This window comes from Excalfactoria chinensis, chromosome 13 (genome assembly GCF_039878825.1).
Source record: "Excalfactoria chinensis isolate bCotChi1 chromosome 13, bCotChi1.hap2, whole genome shotgun sequence".
Lineage (NCBI taxonomy): Eukaryota > Metazoa > Chordata > Aves > Galliformes > Phasianidae > Excalfactoria > Excalfactoria chinensis.
Genome location: NC_092837.1, coordinates 10,607,332 through 10,620,537, shown reverse-complemented (window position 1 = coordinate 10,620,537; position 13,206 = coordinate 10,607,332). Strand labels below are relative to the sequence as shown.

The window sequence follows — 13,206 nt, the reverse complement described above, 5'->3', positions numbered from 1 at the left end:
GGTACCTGAAAAGAGCAAGTGGGAGCAAACTCCAGCATGGAAAACTGAGCAGTGCCTGCAGGTGGCAATGTATGGATTTGAACTTTCACTATGGAGACAAATACATCATGCAGCGCTCACGTGAAAACCAATGTGCTACAGAAAGAGGAATGTCTATGGGTATCCTGAGGAAGATTTGCAGGGATGGCAGCAGTGTTGGCCCCTGCACTCCGGAGCAGTGAGAAGCAGCAGACATGAGAGCACAGCTGAACGGTGTATGTGGAGCTTTGTTCACTATTATTAGTACAGGCAAGATGAATGAAATTAAATTAGGAGATCATGGTAAGGCAGTGTAAAGCTGTTCTTGGCATTCTTCTCTGTCATGCGGAATTAATTCAGCATACGCCTGCTTGCTTCATATGCAAGGCTCCTCTGCTCCTCCTGCAAAGGAAAGGAAGGACAGTGCGGACAGTCAACTTTCCATTGTGGACTAAAATCTTTATGAAGTTCTCAGCCAACAGTTTGCTAACAGAAAAGACACTGTGAACATTTGCAGCAGATATATAATAGTCCTGTAAAGCTTTTTCTTTTTAAAAATGCAGAGTTTTATACATAAGAAGTAAGAAAGCTCTGATATTTCTGATATTTCCAATATGAAAATATTTCCAGTATTGGAAATTCCACATTTAAGTTCTGCTATCACTCAATTTGGTGCCTTGTTAGCCCAGTGCTGCTCAATGGACTCTTCTCTTGCCTGTTCCAGTTTCTGCTAGAGCTCCTACAAATACCAGAGACCCCTTTGGATCAACTAGGCCTTAGTGGGGGGAGAAACAGTTACTCTATAAAGGTTAAGCAAAGAAACAGAGGAGCAGAGACTCTGGATAAAATGAAGTGAAAATACCAGATAGCTCATATCAAATTTGAGCTAATTCAGAAGCTGATACTCAGTATATTACTTACAGGACTGCCTTGCAGAAAGAACATTTGTTGTTATATGTTTTCCCATCAGAGCCACAGAAAGGTTGGTAGAGCTTTTCACAGTAAATAGGTCTTCCTCTCTCTAACCTCCTGTATTCACTGCAGTCTACCTGCAAATACAATATCATTTTTGTTGGAATAAGTCTTTCTCACATTCATCATTCACACACAGAAATAATGGATAGACAACACCTTTGGGCAAGGCTATCAGCTGTTGTAGAGCTCCACCATCTGCACTAGCTGAGCTCAACCCATAAAAAAGCAATGTATGATGGCAAGTGTTGAGCACCTTTGGGGACTTTGCTGTGTACTTGAATAAAAAGAGGGAAATAATATAGCCCATTTTCCATCTACAGATTTTGAGTCTTTAAACATATTTACTCCATGCATGCAATTGTCATTAAATTAAAGTAAGATTATTTTTCACGGATGTGAAGGGTTTCTGTCTTTTCATTCCACAAATACAACTTTTCACAATGGTGAAGAGGATCCAGCCTGGCAGAATTAGACAAAGTCCTGGGTAAATGAAAAGAAATTGTTGAAAGGCTTTCTCTCATCTGACAATGGGAGCGTGTTTGTTATAGAAGCGGGAGTGCAAACTAACAAAAGAAATCCCTGAAAGAGCTCCTGTCCTCTTTCTGGAGCTCAGTCTTCCTTTGTGAAATGAATGTCATTCCTGGTATGTGCCAACTGAGGAGTTTCTTGAATAGTTCACGTGTTCTATTCAGTGTATTGTTTGTTAGCCTTGAAAGCTTGGAGTTTGCTAGTCTGGGAGATCACCTCTCTTTTTATGTGCTGCTGCAAGTAATGTTGGCTCAGCTCTGCTCACTGCCAGTCTTGTGAGAATTTGAAGTGTTAGACTTGGCAGGGAGGCTTTGACTGGAGCTTGTTCTTTCTAAAGATCTATCAAAAATATGTATTATACACAGTTAAAATAGAACCTGGCTTTGCTGCTCTCTTGTTGTAGCCCCATTTTTTACCCTTCATCCCGTCTTTTAGCGAAGGAATATTACTCCAACCAGGTCCTGGAGCTTATTGCAGGTTGAATGACTGTTTTTGTGACAGTTGTCGTCCAGGGGCTGCATGTGAGTGGGGAGCAATGAGCCTTGAATGGTCAGCTCCTTCAGCAGGCTGTGCTGTGGCTGCAGCGATGATTGGCAAATTGAGAGGGCTCCCCTGGCAAAAGGGTCATTAACCAATTACTCCTTGAGGTATTCTGGGCTCAAACCCATTGCCCCATAAGTGAAGCGTATGGGACACTGGTTAACCCAGTCTTTTCCTTCGGTTGGTCATTTCTGTCTCCTCCAACACATGTCAAACACTGTGGCCTAAGTTGCAGGAGGAGGTCAAAGACCTAATGGACTGCAATTTTCTGCCATATAACCCAACAAAGGCAGTGGAAGGGAAGGGAATCCATATCTGGTCAAACACTAACCTGGGGGAGGTGAGGGTCAGCCAACAAAACAAGCTAGAAATCTAATGGATTTGCCTCATATATACATAACAGTTGATAAAATGGAAAAGAAAGTGGCACAGGTTCCACCTGGAAAGGAGCATGTGCCTTAGCCCCGAACTAATCTAAGAACTGTCAGAGCAACTGTATGGAAACCACATATCTCAGACCTGAGGATTTCTTTTTGACTTCGGCAGCAATTGGTTAATGTGTTTTTTCTGACCCCATTGGTCTCTGCACACTGTTGTTACAAGCTATATATTTTTATTCAGAAATAAAGAAGAAAATGACTCACCTCGTCCTCTTTGGCAGCATCTGCAATACAAACAGAATCACAAAAGATGAAGAACATGGTTGGTGAATATTCACTTTGCAGCTGGGCTGCCCTCATTAGCACCAGCCCTTCCAGCAACACCACCTCCCTTGCTTTCTTGGAAGTAAATAGTTACGTAGTTTATCAGTGTTGAATAAGTTAACCTGTGTCAGAACTAATCCAACAAGTGGGTCTCATTGCCTCGTTTACCTTAGAAATCAGCGTCGGCAGCTTGAACAGCCTTTGCTATTTGGGGATATTTTTCCCCTTTTCATCAGAGAAAGATTAAAGACCCAGGAGTTAATATTACATCAAATGGCTCATGTTATCTGGATGAACTGGTTGGGGATGACTGGGTTTTAATTCCTGGGTCTTCCAAAAAGCTCATTTGTGGTGGCAAGCAAGTCACATGTTCCTTAGATTCTTTTTTTCCCCCTGTTTATAATGAGGATAATAACTTTATTAAAATATAATCTAGATTGTGATGATAACAAAATTAGGATCATAGGACCAATTTAATAACGTGTTCTCCCTTGCCCTGGGTTCTAAACTATTTGGCAGAAGGACTGTTTCCTATTCCATATACACATCGCACCCAATATAATACAGCCCTGACTTCAGGTGGGGCTTCAAAAAGCTCCTTCAAAACAGCTACTCAATGTTAATTACACCTCCCAGAAAGTAACCAATTAACACTGGAATGCCTCCACTGCAGTGACGCATTCATTACTTTCTTTAGGAATGTATTTTGTTCTTCTCCTGTGCCTGTCATTCAGTGGCTTCTAAAGGAGAAAAGTCATCAGGCAGAGGCTTTTTGTACAGAAAGGAGCAGGAAAAGAATGCAGTACGTTAAAAAGAGCAATACAGGCACTAGCACTTGTTTTTCTGATTAAATGCAGCTATTCCTGACCTTTAAAGACAGGCATCTTTCCATTAAACCTTGCTTCCATCAAACTGCCTACGTCTTCTGATTAAACAAAGTCATCCAAGGTAAAGAAAACTGGTATAAGTTACACAGCACAAAAAGATCTGGCTCATAAAGCACTGGTCCATAAAGTTTTGAAGTAGATAAGATGAACTGGAATGTCTAAGGAAGGGATTTGCTGGAGTTCTTATGGGAGCAATAATTGTTGCTGTTACTGCAGTGAATGAAACTGCCTGAAAGCATATTTCTCATTATAAAAAATATTCTTTAACATGAATAATACCATTGGACTTCTATACTAATAGCAAAGTAGTTTTGCATTCCTTTCCCTTAGTCCAAGTGTACTTAATTTTCTGTCTTATTTTCTTTTTAATATATTTCAAGTTTGTGCTCCAAAAAAATCTAAACTGCCAAGTGAAGGCTCAGGAAATTCCTCCCAGCTCCGTATTATATGATAGAGTAACTTGTGCCTCAAAGCTATCTCCAGCAGGGTAAACTAACCTCATAAAGAGGCTGCTCACAGCGTATTCTGTGACTGGTACATAATCACCTATCTCCTGCTTGCTCACTTTGGCAGGAGAAGGATCTCATTAGCTCCAAGCAACCCACTCAGATTGAAGAAGAAAATGAGTAGGTTAAAACCTGTTTGAGTTCGGAGGCTTTACAGATCACTTCTTGGTTACAGTGCAGAACGCAGCTCTGATTCACACTGCTGTCAAGGAATAGGTTTCATCTGCACAAGTTGGCAATTGCAAAGCTGCTGAAATGTTGCTTGTAAATGGTGCATGAGTGTAAAATTTCACTTGCCTTCTGCCACACGAGCCCAGCAAGCACCGCTCTCTATCATAGTCTCTATCTCTATCATATCTCTATCCAAGCAGATCAAGAATTTTCAGTAATAAGGCATTTTAACTATAGCATGTTAACCAATAAAAAAGGTTACTTACTTGCTAAGCAAAGAATCGCCAGGGCGAGAAGCACAAAAACACCTGTTATCTTCATGGCAGACATGGGTTCTCGACAGTCAGCCTGCGCTCTAAGTATCCCAGTACACGTAAATATCTGCTTGTGCATCTGTGAGTGCATATATATACACACACACACCAAGAGCAGAAACCTTGATGACGAAATCCTCCTAACAGAAGGTAATTAGAAGAAGGTGTTGCCCATGGGTAGTGGCAGTAAGAATGTCTTCTGTACAGCATGAAGGTCATAAGTACAGGGCAAGGATGAGAGTCACATCATGGATTGTGTTGATAAAGGAGATGTATTGTATTTTGGCTAATCCCCTTGCCTAATTAACTGTTCCATCTCCATTAGCAAGTTTGAAGAGTGACTCAGTAAGGTGGTTACTTACTGCTGATCTGTTATTGCCATATTGACCCTTATAGCTGAATGTAGTTCCCACGGCAAAAAAAAAAAGTAATATAGTGATTTCTACTGGGTGTGTTCCAAAAGACCGATATGAGAGCAGCTGCAATGTTCATTTCCCATTCTCCTGAAACTTTGGAGGCCCTTGTTGCTAGCTGTGGGTAAATCTGATGCTGGTTAGCATGGCCATGCTCTGAGTCCTTCCAAACAGTCTTCTGCTGATTGGAGAAGTGCATGTTTTGTGTGGGTATGCACTCACTATCACACACAGCCCAGACGATCCCCCACATCTGCCTTCGGAGTTCCACCAGTCTGGAGAAGCAGGAAAAAAAGGAGCAAAGATACTGCAGTACATAGCTTTGCAAAGAGAAGTGATGAGTTCACAAAGCCAGCATCCAGCTGAGCTGCTGCCTGATTTGCTGCCATGGGATGTGCAGAAGGTCCCTCTCCCTGCTCATCCTTTCCTTTGTTGACCGTTCCAGCTCAATGGCAGTCAATGGCAGTCATGTGCAGCATTCTTTAAACAAATCAGCATACCAGTGTGTGTTAGTGACTCAATCAACTCCTGTAATACAGAGAAGGGGTAGCATCACAATGGAGATCTCAGATTTGAGTATCCATGTTCATGAAGTTCAAAGAAATGTGAAGTTTTGAGCCCATATTTCTATTTACTTTTCTGCAGAGTCAGAGGGATACTGATGATCTTGTCTTTGAAGAAAGTAGGTGATGAATAAAATAAAGGATGCCATCAGATTCCATTTTCACATGAAGATAAGAGAAGAAAATGACAGTTGAGGATCTGGTCTGAGCTGGAGGCCTGTATATGTTTTTTAATGCCTTTACGTCTGTGATATCATTAGAAGTTTTTCTTTGTTCTTAATTTAGAAATCCAGGTGTTTTCCTATGGAGTTCAGTCCACGAAAGGCAAGCTCTGGTTTATATGGCTTGGATTCAGCTACTTCAGGCTGTCAATGGAATTCTGGTTCTGGGAAGCCCAAAAGCCTGATATGGGACATGAAGAAATCCATGGGGAGTACTCAGGAAATGTTTGTTGATTAATGCTGACTGTTACCTCTAGGCAAAAGAGCAAAATCCAGAACAAACCAGAAGATGCTCCTGGTCCAAATAGTTTTTTAGTCAACAAGACTTTGAGGGCAACTTGAAACTACAAAACTGCAGCTTGACAGAACATGCAGCTTCCTTGACACCGGTATGAGGAAACATCCCGCTTCGGTTACGCCGCCTCGCCTCGTTTTGTGCTGCAGAGCATTCTGTCTGATGCAACTCTAGTATCCATCCCATCGCCCTAGAAAAAGGGCATAAATGTCTGTTTGCAGTCTTCTGAGTTGGTGTAGGAAGATCTTCTGAGGCCTAGTGAAGAAAGGGGTACGGGGCACTTGGAGGCGAGAGAGGGCTGGTGAGGGAGGCAGATTTTGAATCATATTTTCTTGGCATTTGAAAGTTATCTTACTAACAGAAGGATTCCTGATGCTTATTCTATGCCCTGTAGTAGCAGATCCACGGTGTGAAATCCATTCTTTCCACTCTATTAATGTTCAGGCATTTTGATTAGGGCTTTCATATCAAGATGACATTTACTTTCTAAGCAGCAGCCCTGAAGCTCTACTGGACTTTCCCAGACCACCGATGAGATGGAGAGATACAGTTGTGATGAGGAGCTGTGATGTACTGCAGAGTGGGAGAGGCTGAATGCTGCAAGTGGGTGTCAGCCGGAGTTCAGGGGCTGTGTGCATTTCGAAACATCAAATCTATCTGGAAGATTTAGGAGGAAAATGCCATCCATAGAAAGCAATGTTTTGTTTCACTTTCTGCAGCGAGGTAATACGCTGATTCAAAATCTCAAAATTCCGTAAAATTAATGCCACGGAGCATTTATTGCCAGTCTAATTTAAAAGGTTACCAAGATACCATAATATCCATGTGCATCACTTCAAGAATGGGAAGGATATGTATCAGCAAATTGGAGAAAATACGTACAAGTCAGCTGAAAACATGCCTCATTTGAGGCACTTTTCTGTCCAAACTTGCAGGCACTTGTTTGCCTTTGTAGTCTTTCAGCAGATCTGGTCTGACAACCTGAGACCTGTCATCCCCAGGCAGGCTACAGGTTCATCTAGGTCAGTGTGCTGCCTCCAAGAATGCTCAGCAGCATATTGAGGGGAGAATATGGCGTGGTTCTTCTTGTGGTAGACAAGCTGAATATTGAATATAATGGTTTGCCCGATGGCAAAGTCATCTGATCCCACATACTGGGCTGTATTTCTAACGATGCCATTATCACATCGAAACAAATCACTATTTTGCCCTGTTAAGCACTTATGAGGATGCACGTGGAGGGCTGTGTGCAGGTCTGGGTTCTCCAGCATGTGAAATACACCGGAATACTGGAGCAATTCTAGCGAAGGTGAGAACATAAATCCTATTGTTGTCTTCAGCTCTTCTGCAGGGTTGGGATACAGAGGAGATCAACTCTTCTTGGAGGTACACAATGAAAGGAAGAGAGAGAGAATACTGCAAATTGCGGCAAGAGAAATTCCAATTAGATGTGATGAAAACAAATTTCATAATGAGAGTAGTCAAACACTGAAATAGATTGCCCAAAGAGATTATGGAAACCTGATCTGCTCCAAGCTGGCCATGGTTTGGTGGTGGGGCAGGGATGTGTGGAACCAGGTGATCTCCTGTGCTCCATTCCAACCTAACCTGGCTCTGTGATTCCTGAATGTGAGCTGTTGCTGGCACTCAGCTGCTTAGGGATTTTGTGGCATTGTATTTGTCCTAATGAGGCGGCATTTCTCCACTTGACAAAGCAGATGTGCAACAAAGTAGCAATCTGGATTGATTTTAGACACTTGAAAAACACAATTTTATTGGCTGAAAAACACATCTTCAGAACTATTTGGTTATCTCTGCTTCCTGGAGGTGGATGATTAGGAAACTTTTACTAGGAATTACTGCTTTGAATATATGTATGTTACTGGGGGCATCTGGAAGTTTTTTACTTTTATGGCTGTATCTCGTCTTGTCCCAACCTCTCACCTCTCCAAGTTGTTACTATGTAGAATAAAAGCTAATTACTTTCTGAGGAAATGTTTATTTGCTTTAATGGACCTTTTACATCTGATAAAGATGAAATACCTACTGCGTGCTTTCCTGAGAGTGATAATGTGTCACCGTCATTCAAATACTGCTTTTGTTTTCAGAGCTTCGGATGGAGCCAAAAGTTGCTGCCAACTATGCTGCTGCAGCAGGTCATTAGTTAAGTGCCTGCTTTATTCTGCATGGGAGGATGTTATCTGGCTGCATTCCAGAAGGTATTGATGTACAGTAGCTTATGCTCATTCATATGATGGAGTGCCTTACTCTGTTGACATCAACAGCGCTGAAAAGAAAAGATGCATGGAATAGCTGAGAGGGTACTCATGCAGCCACGTCTATCTGGGAAGAATGTACAAGCCAGGGTAGATACTGAAATTGTCAAGAGCGAGGATTCTGACTTAATGATTCCGCTGCATGTTTGTACATAACCTAGTTCACAAACTCCTCCAGTTTTTTCATGTGGGGGTGGTTAGGGTTGTCCACCCATGTGCAATCAATTAAGATATTAAATTCTTGCTCAATGGAAGGCATGAGAATCAAGTGATGTAACAGCGTCAAACTGTGCCAAAACTGTTGGGTATTTGCCTGAAGGAAAGTGAGTTTCCCATTTTCCACGCCTTAACAAATAGCAAAAGATTCCTTCTGTAAAATTGCAGGTATCCAGTTGGGATGGATCCCAGCTGAACAATTCACATATTAGTTTAGAAAGCAAAAAAATAAAAATAAAATTAAAATAAAGAAATAAATATTCGGCTTGAGGACACAGTTTGATTTTGCTTTCATTACAAATACGATGGTTTTCATAAAAGAAAAGATGCAGCTCACAAAGAAAAAAGATGAAGGTCAGCATGGAAGGATGGGTGTCTATGAAGCATTTGGACCTGAAATCTTAACACGCGTTCTCTCACAGAACCCCTAATTAAATATAAGCCGTTTTTCCTTCTGATGTCAGCAAGTGCCTGCTTACCCACCTCTAATCACTGAAGCACATAGAGGATAGCAAGATCCTACTGCAATCTATTAGTGCCTCATTAAGCGCACCAACTATTTGTAAAGCATTCTTCAGGATGAGGAGCACCCACAAAAATCCCTGCAGGGAATTAGTCAGTCTCTGTTCAACGCAAATTTATTGAGGTGTGGTAGGTAAAATCTAAAGTCTCGTGTTGTATGATGAGCACGAGTAGAAAGCAGGAGGAGCTCCCATCCCCAGAGACAGGCAGATCACCAAGTAAAGCAGGGGTCTCACAGAGCGATCCTGTTGGACCATGAGATCCTCAGGATGAACTTATTTCCACCAGGATTTTAGTTCTGCAACAGCATGAAGTTTTTGTGCATCGTACAGTCCAGTGAACTGCATAGGAATGGTGAGCAGGGCTAGGGAAGTGATCCTGCTCCTGTACCATTGGTGAGGCCTCACCTTCAGTACTGTGTTCAGTTTTGGACACCTCAGTACAGAAATGACGTTGAGGTGCTGGAGCAGGTCCAAAGAAAGGCAACAAGGCTTGTGAAGGGCTTGGAGAATATGGCCTATAAGGAAAGACTGAAGGAACTGGGGCTGCTTAGTCTTGGGAAAAGAAGGCTAAGGGGAAACCTTATTGCTCTCTTCCAATACCTGAAAGGTGCTTACAGCAGAGTGGGGTTGGTCTCTTCTCACTGGTGACAGGACAAGGGGAAAAGGCCTCAAGTTGTAGGGGAGCTTCTTTCACCTGACAAGATCATGGCACAGAAAGGCGTATTCTCTTTTGTCTGAATGAAAACCAGAGCAGATCAAAGTTAATAAGAGGCTTCAGTGATTGGTAGCAAGGATGCTTCATGTATCTGAAGAACAGGAAGGCTCCACTAATTCTGTTTGAGAAGTAACATGTGATATTAACCATTCATCTTAAAAGACCACAGGGAAATGAGTGTTTTTTCAGATGTCTTTATTAGCTCCTTTATAAAACAAGCATGTCACAAAGTAAGTTGCGTTTACAGCAGAAATAAGAATCATATGCAATAGCAACAAATACTTATTAATAAATAAATATCAATACTTAAATAATAGGACAGCAACAAGCACTCACTTGTAGCTAGATTAGCAATGCTTTTCTGAAATATCAGATACTTCCTATGTTTCAATGTTTAAATATTTAAATCACCACCCATTTCTAAAACTGGAAGAAAAAGGAAGCATGGTCACAATGGAGGATTCTTTCAGTTCCAATGGTCATGTATCAAGGATACAGACCGCAGCTCTCACAGATATTTTGAAGCATTTTGTCCACCTGAAACTTCGATGGGTTGACAAAACAAATAAATAAATAAATAGGGGCTTCAACACATGCTGTGCTTTTCTTTCCAGACCTGGGCACTTACACTGTAAGTAGTTCACAATTAGGATTTTATTATTTTCCTAAGGTTCTGTGAAGACACAACAGCACTCCCGGCAGTGCTAGAGAAGCATCTTCAAAACGATCTATGAAAACCCACATTCTAAAGTTCTAACTTTAATAAGATGCTCAACATTCACGTACAAAACCAGTTCTCAATTGCTTTCTGAAATATCAGATACACAGCAGTTGAACTATTAAATCATTTCAGCTGCCTGTGCTGCGCAGTGCTGACCACAAACAGCTGAAAAAGTGCAGCAGTTCACACTTCCAGGACTCTGAACCTTCAGTTCCTTCTTCTGCAATATTAACTGTCAGACTGGAAGATGAAGGTAGCCCGGGTGTATGATACAGAGCTGCCTCCGTATCACACTGTGCTGTATTATATTCCAAAGAAATAAATAATAACAAATAAATAAATAAATAAATACCAAAGTAATTATATAAGTTAACAATAAAATAATTAATAAATAGCTCTCTCAATAAGTTACATTCCGTATAAGTTAAACACATGAAACATCCTGACTAGCAGCTGCCACTGACTGACACTGCAATTCATATCAAGTAAATAATAAATAGATCAATAAATAAATGCAATACAAAAATATGTGGAGCCAACAATATTAGCAGACAGGAATCAATATCAATATACCAGACATGTTAATATAGCCTGATGTGTGCTAGTGGTGTTACCCAAATCTGGGTATCATAATCTCATATGCAGATTTTTCTTCTAATTAGCATATTTACTTGTCTTAGTCCATCCTTTGCTTTCTTGAGGAGCACTGCACCAATCTCTTGGTGCTTATCTGTAAAATAAAAGAAAGGCAATTACATAAGAATTATCTTCATTTTCCTCAGGCCTGTTTTTATTCAGTTACTCAATAAGGCTGTGATGATCTCATGAAGCACCACTGATCTCTATAAAGGACTCAGAGGCAGATCACGCCAGGCTCAGATGTTCCCCCAGTCAGCCAGGAATTGGGAATCTGGCTTCTACTAATGAGGGCTGGGCACCTGAACAGCTGTGGTCCTCTGCTCTACCAACAGAAGGCTCTTGGAGTCTTACCTGCAATGTTTGGACCACTCACTCCAGGATGAGTTGTAATAGCGATCCCTGGCCTGCACAGAGATCTTGTCTTTTGGCCCAGTCTTTGGAATCTGAATAGACTGCTCATCAGCATCATAAACCTGTGAACAGGGCACAGCTCCATAAGTAAGGATCAAGCAGAACACACAGTAAAGTATCAGACAGACAGCACCAAGTATATGTAACTGCAGAAAACACTTTGCTGTTCCAAAGGCACCAGTCTTCTCTCACACATGCCAAAGTCGTGAACAGTTGTGAGAACCTTCGTCTCAGTGGAAACAAACTATGACTCCTATTGAAGTTAATGATGTAAAGCAATCCAAACACCAAACGCAAACCAGCATTAAAACAGAGGGCTTATTTTTAATCTTTCACTCTCTCTCTCTCTTTTTCCTTCTTTTTCCCAAACAGGGAACCCTAAAAGGCAGAAGGTGCTGGTTTTCTCTGAAGACTTTTGACTAATACAAGAAGCACCTTGTAGACCGGCCAGTTTCTCTGTGGGATTGCACAATACAGGCCTGCTAATATCAAGGAATCACCTCTAGGTGAATGGCCCCATCTGCTGGTACAGGTTTGCTTATTTTTTCCATGTATAAATATCCTTTTGTGTCCTTGGTTTAACCACATTTCAGACCATAGTGATTACATTCCTTTACTTTCTGACTTCTGGACCAAGGAAGAGCAGCAAAAGACCTTCGCTGTGGTCAGCTGCTCTGTGCATTTCTTTCTACTTCTGCTGTTGATTTCTTTGACTACCAAGACAAATCACCCTGATGCTGTTGTGTGCCCTTTAGTGTACCCATGAACATTAACAGCAGAAGCAAAACAATCTAATTATTTCAAGCTAAAATGGATTAGCGATATTAGAGTTAACAACTTGTGGACAATTAACTAACAACAGGAACATGAGAGGCAAAGACTTCAGCCTTCACAAGTATCCACAGAAATGCTACCTAATGAGTCATTGATGCCTTATTTGACAATTCATGTATAAAGTCAGATACAAATGACATACAAGGAACTCACTGCAGCAGATCCCAGACCTGTGGATTTGGAAATTGGGATTTTCCCACATTAGGATCCACACGGTCTACTAATGAGTTAGTAGATACTTTTCTCACGCTAGCATGGCTATGCAATACTGGACTTGATTTTATCTCCCCGCTTACAACAGGTTTCATCCACCCCAGGTTGAATCTTAGCACTCACAGAACTGGGGAGGAGGTCATTTTCTTCCAAAACAAAACCTTTCTACATCTGGAGCTCAGCAGCATTTTTACTTTATTTTAATTCTAGTCCACAGTTCGTGTCCTCTAAGCTTTTATTTTTACTGTCTGCTAAAAGCAGAAAAACCACACATCAAATACCTTGCTTTTGTGTTTCTTTGTGCTTTCAACTTTGACCCTGAAAGTCAAAGGGAAATAGGACTTTGGTGTGCTCCAGGTCCTGGGATATGTCCAGGTCACTGTTCCATTTGCGCTTGTATACTGACACTGAGGTGGGTCTGGCTTTACTGCAAGAGAAAATACAGAAGGAATTCATATGCATTAGCAGCATAAGATCATGTTGGTGTACTATTATTGATAGTTTTATATGAACTGGCTGTTG

General features: G+C 41.3%; 1 protein-coding gene across 1 annotated transcript in view; it reads right to left on the bottom strand.

Moving 5' to 3' along the window:
• Positions 1 to 11,573: 11,573 nt before the first annotated feature.
• IL12B (interleukin 12B) overlaps positions 11,574 to 13,206 on the bottom strand; it is a 33,126-nt gene continuing 31,493 nt past the window's right edge. Inside the window, exons 11-12 of the mRNA XM_072348478.1 lie at positions 12,966 to 13,111; positions 11,574 to 11,699 (exon numbers count right to left, since the gene is read on the bottom strand). Of these exons, the coding sequence (XP_072204579.1) occupies positions 11,574 to 11,699; positions 12,966 to 13,111 (272 nt within the window). The remainder of the gene's footprint in view (positions 11,700 to 12,965; positions 13,112 to 13,206) is intronic.